Source organism: Cyprinodon tularosa, unplaced genomic scaffold (assembly GCF_016077235.1).
Source record: "Cyprinodon tularosa strain WSP-4 unplaced genomic scaffold, ASM1607723v1 ctg153, whole genome shotgun sequence".
Taxonomy (NCBI): Eukaryota; Metazoa; Chordata; class Actinopteri; order Cyprinodontiformes; family Cyprinodontidae; genus Cyprinodon; species Cyprinodon tularosa.
In genome coordinates, this window is record NW_024038364.1 from 895,800 (window position 1) to 919,652 (window position 23,853).

The 23,853-nt window shown below is 35.4% G+C and overlaps 1 protein-coding gene across 1 annotated transcript in view; it reads right to left on the bottom strand.

Annotated features, from left to right (window-relative positions):
- The window catches only part of LOC119779922 (collagen alpha-1(XIV) chain), a 281,288-nt gene that overhangs the window by 211,046 nt on the left and 46,389 nt on the right, over positions 1–23,853 (bottom strand). The window contains exons 6-10 of the mRNA XM_038279773.1: positions 6,310–6,468; positions 6,119–6,238; positions 3,236–3,400; positions 2,494–2,655; positions 2,188–2,357 (exon numbers count right to left, since the gene is read on the bottom strand). Of these exons, the coding sequence (XP_038135701.1) occupies positions 2,188–2,357; positions 2,494–2,655; positions 3,236–3,400; positions 6,119–6,238; positions 6,310–6,468 (776 nt within the window). The remainder of the gene's footprint in view (positions 1–2,187; positions 2,358–2,493; positions 2,656–3,235; positions 3,401–6,118; positions 6,239–6,309; positions 6,469–23,853) is intronic.

Here is a 23,853-nt window from a genome sequence, read left to right on the forward strand (position 1 = left end):
ATACCATGAGCCAGTTTCTTGTACAGACATCGTTATGCTTAAATTTCCAATGGAGTAGGAATGCCGTATGAGTAAATGCGCACACCAGTCTAAAGCGCACATTGACTAGTTGCTGAAAGGCTAAGGAAGTTTTTTTTGCTTTCCATAAGCAGCTCTAACAGACAGTTAAGTAACACACTGTGGTCATTTTGCACATCTCTGACGTTGCTGCTATTTTCAAATATCCATTACTCAGTGATTAAAGCAAAAAAAAAATCCTAAGCCTGAACTTTATATATATATATATATATATATATATATATATATATATATATATATATATATATATATATATGAATATATGCATGTGTGCGTATTTTGAAGCCATGCCAGGTGAGTTTGGGAGCATGGGATCAGAGATTGCATGAATGATGTACGACATTTCTTTTGATAAGCGCTGTGTTCAGCAAGGTACCGGTAAGCACACAGCCTTATTTTTAACTCGCATACACGGTCAGTTATTGACGTTGGTACATCAGCTGTTGCCATATCTCCCGGCAAACGTGTAGTGTACGGGACTATACAAACACCATTTTGATGACCAGGGTCTAACTAATGTTTTGTAGCAAATTTTGGATGCATAAATAAGCTTCCTGGAGCACAGTGTGCAGAAGCAAGTGCCTGGTTCACCTAACTTTCTGCACCAGCTGCTAAATGGCTTGCCATCTTTCCCCGTCTACTCCAGCCATTCCCAGTGCCATTTTATTTTGAGACCTTTATCTACAGTATGGTCGTGACATCTTCCCCGGAGTTCATGAACTACGTTGTGCCCACTCCATACAATTCTGTTCTCTCCATCGTCCTCTCCAAACACAAAGTTTCTTTTATTTTTTTTTATTATTTTTTACTTTTTACACTTCTCTCCGTTGAATGGAGCTGTAAATGGTGCAAGGTGACTTTCCATGTAGAATTTCAGCACTGTACCGCAATCTATCTGGCGACTTGAGCAAGAAACGAGAGGAGGAGGTACACGCTTTCCTAAGACCCGGCCCTTTCTTCTACTGATTGGCTAATACTGTTAGTTTCAGAGCGCTCCTTTGCTACCATTGGCTGAAAAACGCAAGATTACCCACGGGCAATCGCTATGAGCCGGAAATCCAGCCTGGGGCCGGAACACTTTAATCCCTGATTACTGTAAAAAAAAATTTATTTTCATTTAAGTGTTCACTATTATGTTATTCCTATACATTTTTCTAAGGTCCACATTTGTGTGGTCATTTTTTTCTATATCTTTTTGCAGCTGTAAACACCAGAATTTCCCCATTGTGCTACAATAAAGGGATTTTCTATTCTATTCTATTCTTTCCTATTTTATTCTATCTACAATAATCTTGTAAAATAATTTTACATTATTGTCCAACCATCTTGTCCAACATTAGTATCTCACCTCCCAAATCCTCTGTGTTAGAAACAAATTAATATGCCCTTAAACAGATTTCTACACCTTGAAAGTAGCCGTAGACGTTGCTTCATGTGCTAAAAGTGGGTCAACAACAGACTAAAGCTTTTTTTATTAGAAAAAGAATCTCTTAAGTCATTGTATTTGTTTTTGTGAACTCCGGTAACTTCAGGCAACAAAGTATGCATTTCATGAATCATTAGCGTTTACTGCAGTAGAGTAACAATCACTTTCTCCCTGAAATAAGAACTTTCTAGAAGCATTGCCACAGGAAAGAAGAGTTCTTGGCAATAGTCCTGATCTGGTATTACTATTTACTGAATGTGGGAACATATTGGAGTTTATGCACTATAGCAACAAAATTTAGAGAAACCCCTGAAGCATCGCTTTGTAGGACACTTAAAAAGATTTTACTTTTCTTGCTGATGTTGATCATATTGTTTTTCTCTTTAGATTTTTGGAGCCAGTTTCTAAACAGAAACATACATTGGATTAGATGCTCATAACAGCCAACACCTTATTATTCTGAATCATTAACATAAACATAAATTCTAGCCAATTTGAGAAGACAAGTTTAGGAGGATGCTTTGGCAATTAATCATAAAGCTTTAATTATATTATTAATTAGGGGAAATCAGGATAATACTGATACAGTCTAGGGTAAATAATATTACTGAAATTGCTGTAATTATCTAAACATTGAAATAAATATATGTTCAGTCTAAATAAGGAGGTGCAGTAGAATCCACCTTTTCTTCTGGCAGACCTCCACTGGCTGGATAGTAAACCACTCGATATTTCTCCACTTGACCCGGTGCATGAGTCCATGTCACTCGAAAACTGCGAGCCGTTATCTCTGATGTCACAAGATCACGAGGGGGCGCAACGGCAGCAACGGGTGGAGCTTTGCCTCCTTCCCCTGCAGAATACAAAGATCAGCCTGAAAATGCTGCATGCAGTGTTTACGCTGCGTAAAATATGAACAAAAATGACACCAAACAAATGCTGCTGATTTCTAACTGAAGGGGAAACAGTTTTCATTGCATGAGGTGAACCTTTTATTTTTTTGTCGAGCTGATCCACGCGGTCACAAACCGTCGTGGTGAGACCTTCCACGATGTCACTCATCACGCTGAAGTCTGCCACGTTGTAAACATGAGTCTCCTCGGGAGGGGAGGCAATGGCCTTCAGCTCGTTTTCATCTGCGTTTTTCACACCTGCAAGGAGAGGAGCGGCAGAGATGGAGTGGAAAATTTAGACTCAGGCAGAAAATACATGAAAGGTGCTGAGGATGGGTCTCTGATGATGCAACGAAAAGAGGCAGCATTTCATTTTAAAAAACTGTTTGTCATACGAAGAAAAATTCTCCGCGTGGGAACGTTTCTGAGTATCACCTTTACTTAAGGCAAAACTCTGCCCTCCCATCTTTCTGAAAGGAGGGTGGAGGATAAATATGATCATATATTTTTTTATTACACTTATGTAATTCTTTAAAAAGTCCTTATTTGTTATAGCTTTTTTTCACCTTTTTGTTTCAGTTTATTTTATTTCATTAAGTCAAACAAAATATATCATATTGTTTAACATTTATTATGTGCAAATTTTATTTTATTTTTTTTTCTTAACAAATTGCTTTTTTAAAACTTTAAAAAATTTTCTATGATCCTGTCCTATCTATATTTCTATATTTATCCAATAGCAGAACAGAGTGAAATGACCTTTTGAAAACAACCTTTAACTAAAGTTGTATGAACCATGGTAACATATTGTGATGATCAAATACAGAAATTGACATACCGATAGCAAACAGTTCTATCCCAGCATCCTTCAGGCTTTGCGCAGGAGGAATAACGTCGTCTTGGGATTTCCCATCAGTGATCAGGATTCCTATTTTTGGAACACCAGGCCGGGAGCCTGATTCTGCTTTAAAACTGTTTTCCAAGATAAAGGTAAGAGCCAGACCTAAATTGTTGAGAAAAGCAGCTGGTCAGTGAAACGAATATACAACAGCAGAACAGAGCAGATAAAACTGGATATTAGCTTCACATTAATGGGTCATATAGGGGAAACACCCAACTTGACATTAAACACTTTTGTGCCCTTTTTCTAGAAATGTACACATTTACAATAAAAGACAAAGGACACAACGAACAAATTTAAAGTATTCCAATCTGGTGTGAATTACAGCTTAATAACATTAAATGGAGGACATTTTTTAATCTCTTATTAAATACAGAAGACAAAACTTCCTCAAATAAACCACAGGTATGTACAAAGTTCAAGAAAAACCTATTACGAACTAAAGTAAAGGACAAAATTATCAAAACATAGAAACTAATTGCAAAGGTCTTCCACCAAACAGTTATGGACATTAAAGTCGAAATTTTCAACCACAATGAGAGAAAACTAGACAGGTTTTAAGAAAAGGTGTCTCTGTCATATCAACAGGAAGTGACACAGCTTTGTAAGTTTAAGCTGCTTTAACTAGGTCAGTAGCTCTTCAGGAACACCTATTTAAAACAAATAGGAAAATAATAGATAACAATAAGAAAAATGCCTCCAAATACATAAAAAGTGTAAAAGGTTGCGTGTTAGGAAAACAGAGCTAATAAAGAAATAACACAAATCTGCTCACACAAATTGTGTAATAAACTAATAAACCATTAAGTGCTGTTGACTGTAGATAGAAAATATAGTTATAAATGTTTTTTTCTCAGTGTCAATATATTTCTGAGATTATATCTTGTTTGAAAGCGTTTTTGTGTGAGTTTAATGAAAAACTGGTCAATTTAAAAGAGGAATTTGGATGATACAGCCATGGTTTAGGAGTAAGACTTTTTTTTTTTTCCTTCATCACAATAGTTAAGTGTAAAACTACATGAATGAAGTCAATATTTTATTAAAATGAAATCTTAATAAGAGTATATCTATGAGAAAAAAAAAAGATGTTTTGGATAACTTAAACTGAACTTAACCAAACTGTAGCCTGAGCTGAGCCTTTGAACTCAGAGGCACAGAGTGATCTTTCTAAGGCTCCTGCTTTAATCTTAAATTATAATGACAATTATCCTCGTAATGTGATGATTTTATTCTTATAGACTATGTTATTTTTCTAACTTTACATCTTTATTCTTTTAAGTTATGTCTCTAACCCCATATATCAAATATTATTTATTTAATCTACTAATATTATGACTTTATTTTCATAAAAAAGAAAAAAATATTATTACTCTTTGAATAGCCCTGATATTCCTTTGTAGAATTAGATTGATTAATTAAAATATTGTGAAACCAAAATAGGTTAAGAAAAATTTTCTTAACAAATACTCAAAACCATATATTTAAACATAACATAATGTTTAAACATATTTGCAATATATAATAATATATTTTGAACAATTCTAGCCAACAAAAAATAAGGTTTTGAAGAATACTAAGGAATATGAATTAGTGTTGAGAAAATGATACTAACTGTCAGATGTTTGCTCATTTTTAGTTTGCCTTTGGGTAACCAGACTATGAAATTATAGCTTTTTTACCCCAAATGATATAACTTAAATGTTGATTTCTTTAAAATAGAATAAGAATTATCAGTGATGCAGTTTGTACAACAATAACTAGAAGTGCCATACTTTACAAAATGTAGTCCCTCAAAGTTACTTTCACTGTCCTTTAGATCTTACCCAAACATGGTCCTACAGCTCAAGAACAGTTGAATTGTTCATAAAAATGTAATTATGGAAATCAATAGATTAAACACAAAATTGTTTTTTTATTCATATCTGAATCGCAAAATTGAACCAGAATATTTCCCATTGCCAAAATTACACATTTTGAGGTTTTTTTCTTCTTTTTTCTAAAAAGCACCAGATTGATTAAACTGTATTCTAGACAATGGGACATCTAGAGATAAAATTCCAGAAATCTGGTGCCAATCAATTGTTTTTAACCCACATTAAGCTTTTTCTTGATGGTTTAACGAAACACCCAGCTTCCTTTAAAGGTGCCCTAAGGGAAGCTAAATCATGTAAGAACGTAGACATGAACCACTGTCAGAGATTAGATTTGAACTGATAGGAAATGTGGTTTTTGTTTCATGATTTACGACCCTTTAATGAACAGCTGTAGCCAACGATGGCATCCATGCTTTCTGTACTCACAGAACCCCAGAATCAGAATAAAGTTTAATGCCATGTACAGCAGGTTTGCACTTAGAAGGAATTTGACTTGGCGTTGAGGGTGCAGACAACCTGATCTAGGGTTGATCTAAATATTTTTGCAACTTTCTAAGAGAAATGAGTAAGAAATTACAACATAGGGTGTAGTATACTATGAGGACAACATCACAATGACGTGCCACTAATTTAAATTGAAGGTAATATATAAGCAATCTTTTTAAAATTTAGAACTTATTTATGTTTGTATATACCTTCTGATATTTTTTTGGCATGGAATGTATTTTTTGTCATCCTTACATTCGGATTTAGTCTCATCCAATCAGCAAAGCTTGTTATTGAGTCTAATAATACCACCCTAAAACCAACTGGAGTGAATTTAATAAACAAAGGTAGCAAACTGGCTTAATTCCAGTTCCACCTCTGAGTGTCATCTGTTTGCTCATCTGTGTTTGGAAGACTATAATAACCGGAAAGTAGGGCGGGAATTTGCTTGGCAGCATACCTGTCAGTGTGTTTCCTCCTTTATAGGGCAGGTTTTTCACAGCCTCTATTACAGCCTCCTTGGTAGTGTGAGCATTCAGATGCCACTCGATCCTGGGGTCTCCACTGTACTGAGCCAGTCCTGCATGGAGAAGTAGAATTCAGATGCTGTTCAAACTAATGTAAAGGAAAATACCAAATTAAATTCCTTACCAATCCTTGTCTTGTCAAATTCCACAGAGAACGCATTAACAAGCTTTTCCAGAAAGGCTCGAACCAGCCTGAAGTTAATGCGACCGATACTCCAGGAGCCGTCCACCAGAATCACGATGTCGGCAATGGCAGGGGTCTTGCACGTGAATCCATCTTCAGCTGACAAGGTGGAAAAAGAAATCAGAAACAAGGTCAGTGCCATTTTTAAAGAGAAAAAATTCCCACTAAACGACTCCATATCCAGCAATGACTGCAATGAAAATAACGTAAAAAATGCATACAGCAGCAGCACATATTATAAAACCTGCAGAGGTGAAAGTAGGACAATTAGATCTGTAGCTCCTGTCCTAAAGTATTACGAAATGTTTAATTAATTCTAATTCACTTCAGAACAGAATAATTAAACCCCAGCGGAAGCAGCCGCTTAGTTTCAGCAATAACGGCCCACTCTTTTGTTTATCTCAACAGTTTACTGGGTGATAAGGCAGACCAGCTCTAATGAGGCAACAGCAGTTCATTTACAAACACTCTTTCAGCAAAGTGAGTAAAAGGCTCAATTTCATTGGCCACTTCCACGGATCAGGAACCTCGCAGAGCAGGAGTCACAGCTGAAAGGCAAAAAACTTTTCATGCAAAAATCAAATCACCTGTTTTTAATGTTAGCTTGAATTGAACACATTGTGGACCAAGCTGATGCCATGGTTTGTATGCTGTACATACATCAACCTTATTGTACATCTGCAGCCGTGTTGGTGCGGAATTTCTTTTTCCCACAAATATCAGAGGATATTTCTTTCAGGTCACAGCATGTTTTAACATTTCACAGGACCAGAGCAGGTTATAAGATTGAATGATCGGAGGGCTGGCAGGGGTATTCTTTACCACTCATTTCATTTATCTTTGACAGGAACTTAGTGGGTATCACCTCTTGCAAGTCTCTGCAGTGTTGGAATGTGAGCCTCCTCCCTGGTTTGTTACAAGAGTCTGTGCAGCGATTAAATATATATTTAGTGGGTCGATTGAACCAGTGAAAAAGGACAAACAACTACTGTAGGAAACAACATCTGAAAGGATCAAATCTAAAACTTTAATGTGTTTGTTGCTGGTTTAAGAGAAGAAAAAGAAATGTCCCTCTTCTTCAAATTGTGTAATGTTGCAAACTATTTTAAATTACTGCATTTTAAAAATAAACTGTTGTTTTTGTTGCTGTTTGATAGCATTTAGTTATATAAAGTTAAGGTTACAAATTCTGAGAAATTAAAAAGCAGAATTTTTTCTATGGGAATGGATGAGAACTTATAGGGAAAAACAAGAATTATGAATATTGAATGTTGATCCTTATAAGATAAAATTTATTCAGAGAAATGTAAATGGACATTAAGAAGACAAGAATATTTCCAATCAGAAACTTATTAAATAAATAAGTAAATATATGCTATTCTTCACTCACCTACAAATAGTATAATGCTTACTGCAGAAATGTTTAAGCCAGAACCCATAAAATTATTTCCTGGCACTCAGGACTGCAAAGTCCAAACATCTTAGTTCATCTTAGTTTAAGATATGATAAAGCTTGTTTTAACTGCTCCCAATTTTAAGCTGATTCCCAAAATATTCCACAAAATTCCAACAAATCCCCTGTAGAGTGACTAATTAATAATAGCACAGACATAGCAAAGACATCTCGTATTAATTTTCTCTATATAGCTTTTAAAAAAATACAACATGTTTTAATGAGTTTTTTAATGCACACAGTTAAATTTTAAACCTTGCATGCCACAACTTGTGTGTATTTGTAAACTTTGACCTTTAGATGCTGATTTTCCTACCAGCGGTAACTGATAAAGCTTAGTGTTCAGAAATAGTGAAGTTCCTGCTGCATTTCTAATTATGACTACTTGTTTTTTTCCCCCATTCTTCACTCATTCTGCCTGACATCAGACATGAGGACACTGAGGAGAATGCTTGGGAGAGTTTTCCTGTCTGTCATCTATTACCCAAGCAAGGACCGATCTGCCTGTCATCTGAAAACTTCTGCCCAGTTAGTCTACATTCTGTTGCAGATCCTCTCTCCTTGGACTCTGGATTTCCCTCTCATCTAACCCTCTGGGAACCTCTACCCAGTTAACCGTTTCCCTGTGCATGACTCCCATTAGCCTTTGGCCTGTCCAGCACCATCGGGATTTGGATCAGTCGCTCAGTGATCTGAATCATCCAAACAGAACCACTGGGATCAATCTTCACAGCCAGCACTCAATTGACATTTTCTGAGATTTTTTCCTCGTAGTACTATTACTAATCAGAACCCCTGACAAGCAGCAGGAGTTTAAATAATTGAGGACGACCTTACTCCAAATATAAACACATGAATAAAACTGGTTCTTTAATTCCCTCTGGAACAACTTAATTAAAAGAATACATTTTTTTTTATTAAAATAAAAACACTGAAAGAAAATACTGAATAGGAAACACAGTAAATTTTGATGTCTACAACAGCATACTTGACTGTCTTTAAAAATACTCAAACATTCAAAACCCTACCACTCATTTAGAATATACAATTTACATACGAGTCATTTCCTGTTGGAATCTACCAGAACTGAACTAAGAAAAGGACTACCGGTAAGTGCAAAGGGCAACCACTCCATTTAAGACATTGTTTAGGGGGGGAAAAAAATCACACTAATGTAATGGCAGAGAGAAAGGATGTATTTCAGTCAGAGCAGGAAGCAAAACAAGCTGAACAGGGCTTTAGAGCTTAAGTTTATAAATGACTGGCACCTTAAACCGATGGCAAAATGGAGAATGAGAGAGAAGGAAGAAAAGAAGAGCCATAGACACTTGTATATTACAGGGTGTAACTGCAAAAGTATGTCTGCGGTTTCATTTTCAACTTCTACCCTTCTATTATTTCTTATTGTCTGGGAGAATGCTCAACCAGTACCCTACAGTAACGCCATAATTAGACCCATTCTGTAGAGTTTCAAGTGCTTTCTTCATAAAACTCCTCATTTTCACCTTAGTGAAAAGTGTGACGCAGCTGGTAGGAGTAGTGATACCTCCAGGCCCTTTTGGACCCAACATCATTTTGGAAGGAGTGAGACAAACAGTATCCCCATGGAGTATTTTCTGGTTGCTTCTGCACAGATTAAATTTTGCTGACTCCTTACCTGGCAAGCAAAATTGTTAATTTGTAACACTTGTTCTACACATTGTTATTCTAGGACTGCTCCAATTAAATCTGTTAGAGGAAAGGAGGGACATTCAGCAGAGCCAAGTGCCCGCCTTCCCAAGTTTGGTTTCAGCCAATCACTGTAACAAATGAAAAAGCTGCAGATGTCATGAGAAAAACTTTGTAGCGCTCTTGCTGTTCCTCTTTCAAAGATAAAATTTAAATTAAAGATGTAATAGCATCAGTTTGTGTAAGTTCTCTTATACTGCCACATATATTTTTGCTGTATGTCCAGCCTTAAATAATAATACCAAAACGTGATTAGCAGACCAATTTTGGGCAGGCTCTGTTTAAGCTGGAGTACTACAAGATTGATTCTCTAATTTTGTGATCTTACAAATAATGGGAGACTTCCAAAAAAGTAAAAAAATAAACAATCCACTAGATTTGTTTCCAAGTTTGAAGACGTTTTGCTTCCCATCCAGGAAACTTTTTCTATTCCGAATTTTTCATGTCAGAATTAGCGTTGTGCTCAAGGCGGAACAAAACAAAGCCCTGTTTTGGCTTAGAAAACATGTAAATTTAACTAGACAAACGGGTCCACCACTTAGGAATGAGGGTCGTTTTGGTCCTTTGTTACCTAATATTGGTATATGCCTCTGAAAGCGGGGTCGTTAGGGGGAATTGTTGGCCCGGCTGAACAGGCGAGATGTTCTATGTTCTGGACAGTCAAAGTAAGCTTTTGATTTATTTACCGAACTGCCAAATGATGCTGTTTAATATATACAGAATACATATATACATATATATATATATATACACACACACATACTATATATATATACACACTTTGAATACTTTTGCCACATTTCAGGCAATAGAACAAATTTTGTTGGGTATATTAAACTTAAACCTCCAACAAAACAAAAAAGAACGGGGCATTCAAAATTTATTTGCCACTTTATTTTGAATGCAGCAAACGCTCTCCTGAAGTTCAAAGAGGATCTTTGAATGATCCAGTGTTGACCTAAATGACTAAAGATAAATAGAATTCACCTGTGTGTTATAGTGTCTCCATATAAAAGCACCTCCTCTGTAATAGTTTCAGAGGTCTGTTTAAAGCGCAGAGAGCATCATAAACAAGGAACACACCAGGCATGTCCCAGGTACTGTTGTGGAGAAATATAAAGCTGGATTTGGATACAAAAAGATTTGCCAAGCTTTAAACATCCCAAGGAGCACTGTGCAATGAATAAATATCAGACCACTGCAAATCTACAAAGACCCCGACGTCCTTCTAAGTTGTCCCTCTAATGTTTCCACTCAAACAAGGAGAAGACTGAACAGAGATGCAGCCAAGAGACCAATGATCACTCTGGATGAACTGCAAAGATCTACAGCTGAGGTGGGAGATTCTGTCCACAGGACAACAACTGGTCATATTCTACACAAATCTGGCCTTTATGGAAGAAAGATTTTACATAAAGATATCCATAAAAAGTCTTGTTTAAAGTTTGCCACAAGCCATCTGGGAGACACAGCAAACATGTGGAAGTAGGTGATGTTATCAGATGAAACCAAAAGCAAACTATATGGCAACAATGCAAAGCATCATGTTTGCCGTAAAAGCAACACAGCTCATCACCACGAACACCCCATCCCCACTGTCAAACATGGTGATGGCAGCATCATGGTTTGGACCTGCTTTTCTTCACCGTGGATAGGGAACAGGGTTAAAATTAATGGGAGGATGGAAGGAGACAAATACAGGACAATTCTGAGGGACTCTCCAAAAGACCAGAGACTCGGACAAAGACAAATTTTTCAACAAGACAATGAATGATCCAAAACATAAAGCAAAACCTATGATGGAATTTTTCACAAATAAACATATCCAGAAGTTAGAAAGGCCAAGTCAAAGTCCAGACCTGAATTTGATAAAGAATCCATGGAAAGAACTGCAAACTGCTGCTCACAAACACTCTTCTTCCAACCTCACTGAGCTCGAGCTGTTTTGCAGGAAGAATGAACAAAAATTCCAGTCTCATAATGTGCAAAACTGATAGAAACATACCCCAAGTGACTTGCAGCTGTAATCACAGCAAAAGATGGCACTACAAAGTGTTAACTCACGGGGGCAAAATATTTTTGCAAACCTAATTTTTCCATTTTTATTAGTAAAAATAGATTAAAATGACCAAAAAATTTCGTTCCACTTCAATATTGTGTCTCACTTGCTGATTCTTTACAAAAATATACAATTTTTCATCTTTTTATATATATATATATATATATATATATATATATATATATATATATATATATATATATATATATGTAAATAAAACAACTAAAAAACATATTTACATATGTATCAGTTGTGTTGCAGCTCTCAGGTGTTTTCTATATTGAGCTGATTCAAAAGACTAGCTGCGTTGGGGTTTGATTCACCAATGTGGAAAATATGGCTGTAGATGGAGGGTGAAAGTTTAACCAGTCAACCAAAAACACCTACACTCCAAGATCTCCCTCTTCCCTCTTATCTTCTATATCTATCTTCTTCATCTCATCAAGGGGCAACAAGGCATTCCCTTTCCAGCAGTGAGATATAATCACTGCAGAAAGTACTTGGTCTGCCCTCAGGTCTCCTCTCATTAGTACATGTATGTGCACAGAATGCCTGAGCCTGTATTTAGAAACAGCTTTAACAGATCCTGGGAGCACCTCAGCTTACTCCTCTGAATGCCAAGGAGAATCATTTGATTACAGAATTCAAAACAAATAGCCAGGTTTCTCAATAATCACTATTTAGAGAGTGTCCTCCCAAACAACCAGGCCACAGAAAAAGAAAAAAATAGGTTAAGTTTTGAAAAGGTAAAGCTGAAAAAGGGGAACGATTATTAGATTACTCCAACGTCTTGACACCCATCAGACTTTCTAAATAATCCCGACAAAGAGTTTTTGTTTTACAAACGCTGTGGTCTTTTAGCGGGAATATCTTATTGATCTGTTAATAAAATTCATGGTAACTTTCAAGTAGATCTATTCTGAAAGATAAATATTTAAAAAGTTTATATCAATTCATAGAGTTTGACTAAAGGTAGTGTTTTGCAGCACTATCATTGCACAATTCAAGAGCTGTGACATATAGAATAGTATTTATTTGAAATTTAAAGTTCTAATTCCTATAAGCAGGCAAGTTTGTTATGAAAGGATATTAATGATGTAGATGGCAGCTATACTGTTGCTTACCTTCATATGGGAAACATTCTTAAAAGCTGTAATAAACTATTATCTGTATTTTCTGTGATATTCATCTATCAGCTTCTCTGAATGGATCCAATAAAAAGCCAATTAACTAATAGAACAGAAAACTGAGAAACATCCAGTGATAGATCCTTAATAAGACAGCCATTAGCAGAAAGGTCCCTCAGGCTGCTTCTTCACAGGTTAAAAAGTCAAAGTTTCAGGCACAACCTAAGACAGTGGATGTCAGGAGTATTAAGCAGATGAGGTGCCCTTAGTCACCAAAGAATAAACAATATTTTAATGAGTCCTTTCTGTTTACTGGCATTCTGATGCATATTTATGTCTGCAAGTCCAGCCAATGTCTGTAAATTATTAAAAACAGCTCTCATATTATATTTCTCTATTTGGTGGCTATAATTTAAATATAGTTTGAATCCAAAGTCAGCCTTTTTTATTCCTTAAACCATGATGAATAATTTATATGTCAAGGATTTGCTGCAAATATATCCTTGTTGAAAAGTTTTTTAACAACATGATTGCAACTTTAGTATATTACATTGTTTGGATAATAGATACTCATAATAAAAAGTAAACACACTGCAAAAAAATGAAATCTAAATAAGTCATTTTTTATTTAAATAAGACATTTTTTTTCTTGAATTAAGGATTTAAGTGAGGCACTTTGCCAATGGAACAAGACAATGTACACTTAAAATAAGAAAAACAATTGCATTGTCTTATTTTAAGTGCATAATATATAGATACCTTATTTTAAGAGTAAAAATACTCATTCCATTGGCAAATCATCTATTTTACATGCTCAAATTAAGGGTAAATACCCATAATTTAAGACATTATTACTCATTTTGAGATTGTTTTTGCAGTGCAATTATGAGGTTGAAGGAAAATGATGCATAGTTTTCAAATGATTTAAAAGAAAAGGTTGAACCTGTTTTCAGTCCCCCGCTGTTAGTATTTTTGTTGTGACTACTGCGGGAAGTTTATGTCTCTTCTGCCTTCGCTCATATGGAAGCTAACATTCTATAAAGAAAAAAATGCATACAACTTTGTCTATTTGTAAAATAATGTTCCTGTCAAAATTAGAGAAAAACTGAAGAAAAACAGTTTTTACACCAACAATAAATTAATTGATTCCAGATTAAATTTATGTTTTTATTAGCAGTGGACCTTTGAATGCATTTTATTATACCGGACTTAAGAATATGTTTCTGAAATGTGTGTGTTTGAAAAGACTAAGATCTTCCTTTAATTCTGTTATGTTGTGTTTGCCAACCAAAATGATCTCTCTGAAAACATACTCAAGCAGCATGAATTATTTTGTTAATAATGTGAAAGAGAAATAGTTATATAGTTAAACCAAAAGATAGTGATGAACATTTTAACTGCAGAGTTATTACTTTTAATGTCAAAGGTGAGTTATGGTTTCCTTGGGGCTTGTTCAAGCTGCACGAGCTGATTTACATGCCATGGAGACAAAAGGTCAGCTGCCTCGGCCTCCATCTTTCAAAAATTGCAAGGAACCAACAGAAGGAAATTGTATTTCTCACCTCATCTGGTCTGAACTTGTTTACCCACCTTCAAAGTAAGAACATTTACATTAGAGCAGGAATGATTCAATGTTTTATTTTACAACAGCAAATATGGATGTAATCAGTAACCAGAAGTGTCAAAAGTATCAAAATATACTAAAGGAAATCCTACTGTTTAAAAACATTTTCTTCTAACTTTATTACTTGAGCTTTTTACTCAACTAAAAGTTTAAAAGTACTTGTGAGATCAAAAAGTTGAACTTATTTATTTATTATTTAGGTGCCATCTGATCTACATCTAACCAAGCAGTTAGGTAGGTATATGCAGAACAAACTGGCCCCCAGTGCAGACTGAAATGTACCAGCTCTCACATTCTTCACCAGTACGGTTTGTGATTATAATAAGTACCATTTTTACTATATATATTCTTTATTTAAGTACCCTGTGATGGTATCCTAATTCGTTTTTGAGACAACTCTGTGCCCCATCACCTCCCGCTAGCTCTGGTCGGCAGTTCCTGTGGCACCAATCCAGTGGCAGCCTCTTGGCTCTGTTCTCATTCTCATGGTAAGACAAACAGCCAGATATAAAACCTTTGGATCCAGTAGGCACCTGCCTCGCACTACGCAACACACTTCTCAATAGGGATAAGAAAAACATTTTTGAAAGGGTTGTTGATGTGGCAGATTGAGCAAAAAAGGCAAAGAAAACATTGTCAGAAGAGGAAAGGAAGAGGAATATGAAAATCAGATTGGGACAAAAGAGTGAATCTGGGCAAACATTTTACCCTGTGGCAAGGTCTAAAAGAAAAAACAAGGAATCAAAACTGACACAGACCTGTTATTGGAATTGTAATCCCTCATCTTTAGAGCTATGTAAGTGTTATTACTTTGACTTAGAGTGGTTGATTTTTAGCATATCATGTGCTCACATAGCCATGACAGCGTAGGGCTTAAGTCTATGCTGTCATGGCTATGTGAAAAAGCAAAGCGTTAAACTCTACCACTCAGACTACACCGATGTAATATACACTGCTCAAAATAATGGCAACACATCCTAGATCTGAATGAATAACTTGAATATGCTGACAACAAAAATCACACAAAAATAATCAATGGAAATCAAACATATTAACCAGTGGAATCTTGAGTTGGAGTCAAATACTAAATTAAGGAGGAAAAACACACTAAAGGCTGATCGAGCTCTGATGTAATGTCCTTAAAACAGGTTAAGATATCAATATAGGGGGCTTTAAAAAAAAACCAATAAATTGGCCGATATCTGACATATATCAGTCAGAATATTTTAAAAGATGAACAGGTCTTTACACATGATATGCACTATCACTATCCAATTAGAGTCCAACTCATATGCTCATAATAGCCCAGAAATATGATTAAAGACAAAAAAAGACAACAAAGAACCATCGAATTAAAATAAGTTTAATCTGAGCAGTGTAAACAGAAGACTATAAATAGAACCAATTTTTGTGGCACTGATTTAGATCTTGCCTCAAATCTTTGGTGTTTTTTGCCTTATTGGTGCTGGAGCCCTAACTAACTTTAACACTGCAAATGCTGAATCCAACACTTGTTACATCGTTCATTAAGTGACTGAATGTTCCCCTGTGCTTGTGAAATAAATATATATATACATTTAATATATTTTGCTAATTAGATGTCACTTCTAGAGATGAGCATTTAAAAATAATATGTGGCTGCATACAGCATAAAGTGATAGCAGACCGGCTAATAGGAGGAGTTTGGTATCCTTATTCATTTTCAAAAGACTCATTCACAAAAACACTTCAGAGATATAAATTTGTCATATTTACAAGCAAATGAAAAGTTCCCTCATCCAACGAACACAAGGGACTAAACTAGGTTTAAGTAGCAATTCTGCAGTCTTTAAAACACGTAAATAGGAAAAAAAATGTTTAATTAAAACATTAGCTTCTGAATTTCTGACCCTGGTGTAACCAGCATGTCAATAAATAGTTTAGTGGGACCACAATATAACAATCTTGATTTCCTTCTAAAATTATGCTTATTTACAAAGAGATAAAACACAGGGCTAATATGTTCGCCAAAACTAGTGCATATAAAACTTGCCTGCTCTGCTAAAAGCGTGCTAACAGCATGTTTCCACAAAAATGTTTGTAGTTATGGGGCACTAAAGTGTGGTTTTACAAAATCATGGCTCATTGCTGCTTCCTAAGAGGAGAGATTGGTTTCACATATGTTTGATTTAGTTGAAGTTATATTGTGCTGTTTACATGTTCCCTTTATTTATTTTTTCAGCAGTGTAAATTAACTATATATGTGCTATATAGCTATAACTACGCAAATTGTAAAAGATAAATAAGCTTTGGCATCTTAGGGGAGCTTGAACTGGGACAGCAGCTCCACTACAACATAGAGCCAGTTTGGTTACTTTAGGAATCTGATCATGGTTCCTCTCTGCCTCCTTTCCTTTGAAGGTTTTCAAAGCATATACCACTAAATTATAAGGAAAACCTAGGAAAGATCCCAAAGTCACTGGGAATTTGCACACTACTAGCATTCCATCCATCCATCCATCCATCCATCCATCCATCCATCCATCCATCCATCCATCCATCCATCCATCCATCCATCTTTTGATCAATCAAAGGATAGAAGGATTAAGTTAATTTAAAAGAAAAACAACCAACCAACCAACCACAATGCTGATAAATATTTGTAAACATAACCCACAATTATCCAAACAGACAAGAGATGTACTTTTTCTTTTTAAATCCGGGGTTAAATAGTAGTTGAGTGTGAAACCTCAAGAAAAAACAAAACCCTTAGGAATGTTCCAATGGGATAGCCTGTTTTGTACTGCTGGGCTGCTTTAGAAGTTATTCCCATGAGACAGGAATCTCACTGGGACATCATTCTGTCAGGCTAAAACAGTTTTCCACAGGCCGTTTTCAAAGAAAACACTACAAAGATGCTAAAAATGGATTTGAAAGACATATCCTAAATACTATAAGACTTTTTAGTCTAGTTAAATCATAGATGTAATTATCGCTACTTTGATTTTTTAAAAAAATATATTTTCAGTGACACATAAAACATATGAATTCAGAAGCAGCTGTTATTTTCAACAAAGAAATAACCAGGATTGATCCCCTCCATGAGAAAAAAATTTAAATTAGCTAGACATAAACTATAATTGAGACAAATTGGAACGTACAGTCATACTTAACCTGTTAGAGTATGTGTTTTAATTAGGCTCACTTATCGGACAAAGAGTAATTTTAGCAGACCCACAAAAGAGACCAGCATGCATGTATTTACCGTAATTATTCACACAGTATTATAAGGAGGAAACACTAACACCATTATAGATAAACCTGGAAAAAAACTAAACAGGCATAAAATTAAATGAGCAAAAAAAGACATCAAATAAATACAGTTAAGCAGTATTTATGAATGGAATGTATAAAAATATTTGACTTTTATTTTTTTATTTGCCTTGGCAATAAATACTTTATTATATAATTTTTCTTTTTAATTTTTCAATTAAATTATTAAAGTGCCTAATACTTCACTTGTTTATTTTTTACCTTCAACCTTATTAGTTTATTTCTGTCCTTTTTCGATTTCTGCGCGTCTTTCTGCCTCATTTCGCTACAGTAATTAGGAGCAGGTGGTCTTTAACAGACAGCTTTTGTCTATCGTTTAGACTATTTAGACTACTATAGTTAGACTACTATAAGGTTGTCACTGAGCTGGGGTCAGATATTTAGCAATTTATTTAAAAATGGTGCTGGAATTCCTGCTTTTACTTGTTGTCGACGCATGAACATGTGTTTCAGTTAGCAGTATACATAAAGAGGCCATGTAAGACGTAATAATACATTTTGATGCTGTGAATTTTGTGTAATTCAATCAATGCTAACATTTATATATTTTATATATATTTTTGGTGCATTCAAACTTTAAGAATATATTTATTTCTGTATTTATTTCTAATAGCATCAGGGTTTGGTCCAAAGTTTTACCTATGTTCATACAAAGTACGCAATGCGTGTAAGAAAACTTAACATTCAGATTTTCAAACTAGGCCTTCTTTATTAGTACTTTTTCATTTGGTTCACTCTTGTAACCAGATTTTTTGGGGGGATTTTTGCTAACACTTAGATGCTATTTGGAGGATCCCTTAGACTGCTGCAGCTTTAAAGACAGCCGATTGCAGATCCTTCTGAAATCTGCTTAATGATTTTATCAAAATCTAGCATCAATATGCAGAGTTTGTTTTAAGATCATTTCCAAGATTCCTGAGCTGGGTCAACAAGAAAAATCTGAGTTTATTATGCATCATCAATATTACGGAGAAGAAACACCTGGACAAATAATGGTGATGACTTCAATGATGTTAACTTCAGAGATGCAGGGAAAGATATCCTTCCATCATTCTGGAAGCACTCCACTCAAAGAAACTGTGCTACAGCTACAGCTTGGTTAAAATATATTGAGACTATCTTGCTTTGTATCTAGTTTAGAATAAACTGTTTAAATGGTTAATGTTACTAAAAATAAAGATTAATTTATGATAAAGTGCGCAAATTGAAGGCAGCAGAAACGTTTTACTCTGTGCATCATAAGACCTTCACAGGATAATCCATAAAACAAGACAAAGGATGCATTTTAATAAAAACATCTTTGTTTTGTTTCAGTGCAGTGATTCGATAATTCATTGGGTTTATCTGCAAAAGGCTTTGGCATACATTTTGTCTTTTGAAACCTTTACCTCCCAAAGCAATAAAAGTCATAAGACCATAAATAAAATTAAAATCCACAAAAAAAATCAATCAATAAAAAAATCAAGGCAATATATCACTATATGCTGAAAACAAAGTTCAACACACATTGTAATTATTTTATAAAAGTCAGACATCTGAGCATCATGTTTATAAAACAAATTACTTTGCACTCTTACTAATGTCTGAACTATAAACACAGTTTAGAATAATTAGCTTTCCCAATACCTTTGATGTTGCTTCTTTGAATATTAAACATCCTCGTCAACTTTGAAAACCCTTTGGGAGAATCTGCTGACTTGAAAACTATAATTCTTTACTTTGATCAAATTTGCTGTGTCAGCAAGCAAGAAGAAAGGCTGCAGTTTTAATGGTAAACTATACCTTAATGAAAGCTTTACTTTTATCTGAAGTTCAAGAAAGTGTCACAAAAGACACCATATATAAAGGAAAGATAAAATGCCACAGAAATGTTTAAATTCTTTCAATAAAACAGCCTGAGTTATACAGTATTATACGGTTGAGTACATAGAGTAATTGTGCTTAGAATCTGAACAATGTTTTGGTTTTTTTGTTTTCAACACAAGACGTGAAAATTATGAGGATGATGGTAAACTACGCTAAGGCTACAGTACGCTACAACACTTCTGTCACAAAGATTTTTTTTTTTATAGAACTTTGGCTTTCATGGTACCTTTTTAATTTTCCCAAAAGAAATCTAAAAATATATCTTGGGTGGGAGAAAATCACAAAAAAAGGTAAAAAAAAGTCGATAAATCGAACGTTTCCATGACCTGTTTATAAAATAACAGCTTGCTCCCACCAACTACTAGAAACATTTAGTATTTAATCATCATTCAGCACGCAGTAGATTAATTAAATAATCTATATTTAGTGGAAAAATCACTTAATTAAATGGCATCAACAAAACATATTTAATGTTTTGGATGTTTTCCATGCCTCCTATTTCAAGCATTCTGTTTCCAAGGTGAAGTGAGATGAAACTGAAGGCATATTGATAAAAAAAAAAAATTCATTATTAACAACAAAATAAGATGTATGTAGAGAAGATGGTGCTTAGGTCTAAATTTAACTAATGGGTCATTCCCACAATGCAAGAACAGATACAGTATAAGTATTTAAGAGGGCTACAAATATGAAAGATACTAGTGATATGTAATAGAAACAGAAATTAATCAGTCAATAAAGTTTGTGTTCAAGCCTACAAGATTACATGGAAAAACCATCCATTTTTCCATCACGTTTATCCCAATTGGGGTCGCTAAGGGTGCTGGTGCCTATCTCCAGCTGTCTACGGGAGAGGACAGCTTGCCAGTCCATCGCAGGGCAACACAGACAAACAGTGCAAACAATCATTCCTGCACACACTCACACCTAAGGAGAATTTAGAGAAGCCAATTAACCAAACAGTTACTGTATGTTTTGGGACTGTGTGAGGAAGCCGGAGTACCCGAGGAGAACACATGCATGCTCAGGGAGAACATGCAAACTCCATACAGAAAGACCCCATGCCGGGAATCAAACCCAGAAACGTCATGCTGCAAGGCAGCAGGGCTACTTACAGTAGCAGCCAGGGGTAAACTTAAAAAAAAAAAAAAATACAAAAAGGAAATAGAGACACACTGGAAGGACAATTTGGAGTTAATATAAGGTTCAAATGTAAGGAAAGCTGACAATAATAGAGGAAAAGGGAAAGATTCAGGATGAAAAGAAAACCCAAATGAAAAGGAAAGAAGAAAGAACTTCAAGCATGAGAGAAATCTGCCAAAGAACAAACTGTCATCCTGTGCTAAAAAGCTTTAGGGAAAAGGCATCCCTGAAGGGATTTTTGGCAAACAGAAACAAAGCCTGAAAATAACCAACAATAAGAAAGTTAAATCATACTTCACCAGTAAATAGGAACACAAAGTGTTTTCCCAAAATAGCAGAAATGCAGCCAAAAACTTCAAGGCATGACAAGAAGAATAGGATAAAGCAGAAACATGTGAGCAGGGCATCTAGCCGTATCAATAAATGAAATACTTTTTAAATAAACAATTTAAAATAACCCCAATAAAATTTCATATGCAGTTTGTTGAGGCAAGAACAAACCCTTGAAAACTAGCTCGGGTTTTGAACTGTTCATATAAAAGGTATATAAGTAATTGTTCAAAATGTTTTCATCTGTACATACCTGTACATGTACTAGAGTGGGGGGAAATTATTTCATTAACTGCTGATTTTGTAGGTTTTCCCACTTTCAAAGCAAGTAGAAGTCTTTTATTTTCGTCATAGGCTCTTTTGAACCTTGGGTTACAGAACCTAAACCAGATATCGTCACAATCTTATCTTAAAGTAATTAATTGCATTTTATTTCTTGACTTAAGCATTTGATACTTAAGAAAAGCAACATCTTTGGTATAGAAACCTTTGTGTTCAATTACTGATATCAGATATTTCCCATAGCTCTTAACAAGGTATAAAATGCAGCAGAAATCTTGGACCACTCCTCCATTCAAATCTTTCAGCATTGGTCTTCTTTGAGGCTGGGGTCCTTTAAGGTAATTAAACAGATTTGACTGTGTAGTCCTGGACCAATCCCTCAACTTCCTTCCGATCATTGATTTCCCAGAATGTGGGATGTTGCATGTAGTGCCAGGCTGAATAAGAGTCATATATTCCTGAGCTCCTTCTACTTTCTTAGTATTGTGCCAGAAGTTTTAACCTTTTCACCAAGCTTCTTGCATATTTTCCTGTATCATTTCCCAGACTTATGCAGGCCTAAAATTTCAACCCTGATGTTCTTACAGAGCTTTTTAGTATTGGCCACTGTGGAGAGGGTGGAGTTTGTTTGTTTGATTAAATGTGTGGACAGCTGTCTTTTATTCAGAGGGAACCCATTTGCTTGGTAGGAGATTGAATAGGTCATGCAATAAAATGCTAATTAATTACCTGAAAATGAAACAATGTTGTCATGAATTCTGTTTTATATTCTGTCACAGCTGAAGAGCACCCATGATTCAAACTTCAACATGCGTTGCAAGGGAAAACCGGCCAAGTTATCTGCATATCAAATCATTGTTATCCCCACTGTGTACTCAAGAGTAACTCAATTAAAGCAGTAATTATACTAAAATAGTAAAAATAAATACATAAACATTTTGCATTTAATATAAAAAAAAGGTTTTTGTTGGTTACCATGCTGTATCCGCAAACCAAGAGGAAACATTTTAATTTTTTTATTTAATTATTTAAGGGACCTTTTACTATGTGATTTTTAATTGAGAAATAAATGCTAATAGATTAGCAAAATAGTCATTAGTTGCAACCCTACATCTATGACAGTAACTTGTCTGTTTAAGAACCTTGAGTCAGTGCTATGAAAACCCGGAGCACTTGCTTGTCCATCGCCCTCCAGACTCCCTCACTGACTCAGACAGTGTGCGTGCAGGCAGGTGAACATGCGTCCCTGGCCCTCTAGGAGATGAAGCACCCTTTAAAGGCACAGGTAAAAAGTCCAGGTTCGTATATCATTCCCAAACCAGCCAACGATCTGTGTTTTTTTCCTACCCGATAGGATGCAGCATCATTGCTACCCCACTGCTGCTGCGGGTGGATCTGTGCAATGCCTCAATGGGTCAATCTGATAGATTGCATAATAGGGAAAATATGAATATTGCCTCACAATATGAAGACCAAAGGAAACTGGAGTGGGATTAATTAGCAAAGAGGCAAAAAGAAAAGATGTCCATGCAGCAGAGAAGATGACAAAAAAAAATCTTAATTTTTTTTTTTAAACCGCCAAGCTCAGTTAAACATTTCCTAAGTTAAATATTCTACAGAATCTACACAGCTTTAATACTATGAAGATGATCACCCTATTACACTGTTGTCTTCATGCTGCATTCTGGTTATCAGATGTGAAAGTATGCACTGAGCATCGAGCAGCTGGTTGCGTTCACATTGAAGCCATTTGCTGCTCTGTCTCCCTCTTCCTACCATCTGACTGCCCTCATTTCTCTCTCAAATCTAAATGAGGTTGTCACAGTGTCAAATAGAAGATGATGGAGCTTCAGCTGCTCTGGAACTTCACTGCTTTGCCAGCATTACTGCACCCCCCCCCCCCCCCCCCCCCCATCACACCTTAGCTATACATTGCTTTGCTCCTGTTTCAGTTTCACTAAATCAACTTCCTCTCCTTCCCTGGCCTTCCAACTGCCCTACACAGATGATTTATCACTTCATCATTCATCTTTATTTGTGGTGGAGCAGATAGACATTCCTGCAGCTGGCAAACCCGGCTGTGTTCGTCCTCCTAATGTGTTGCCTGTGAACCATGCATGTTGAAAGCTTTCCAGAAGCTCTGCCATGTTTCTAGTCAATTCCAGGCTCATCTACGCATGTGCATTCATTACTGCATTACCCATGTGGCCTAATTACTCGGACAGCCTATCTTTGTCAAACAGGCAGCCTTGTCTATTTTATCACATTTCCCCCAAAAAGTCAAGTTACTGTAATTATAAAAAAAATATAGATAACAAGTACATCATGAGGAATATTAATTTGAAAGGAAGATTTATGACATAGGAAAACAGACTTCCAATCAATTTCATGTGTATAGAATTGATGTTTATTGGCAGTCTGGAAATATTTAGCATTTACAACCTTCATTTCACTTAATTATGCCAAACTCAAGATAGATTCAGCAATGTACTATGTTATTTTTTGTTTTTGTGCTTTATTTTATGCTTTAAATATACTGTAAGGGAACATCTTTAATATA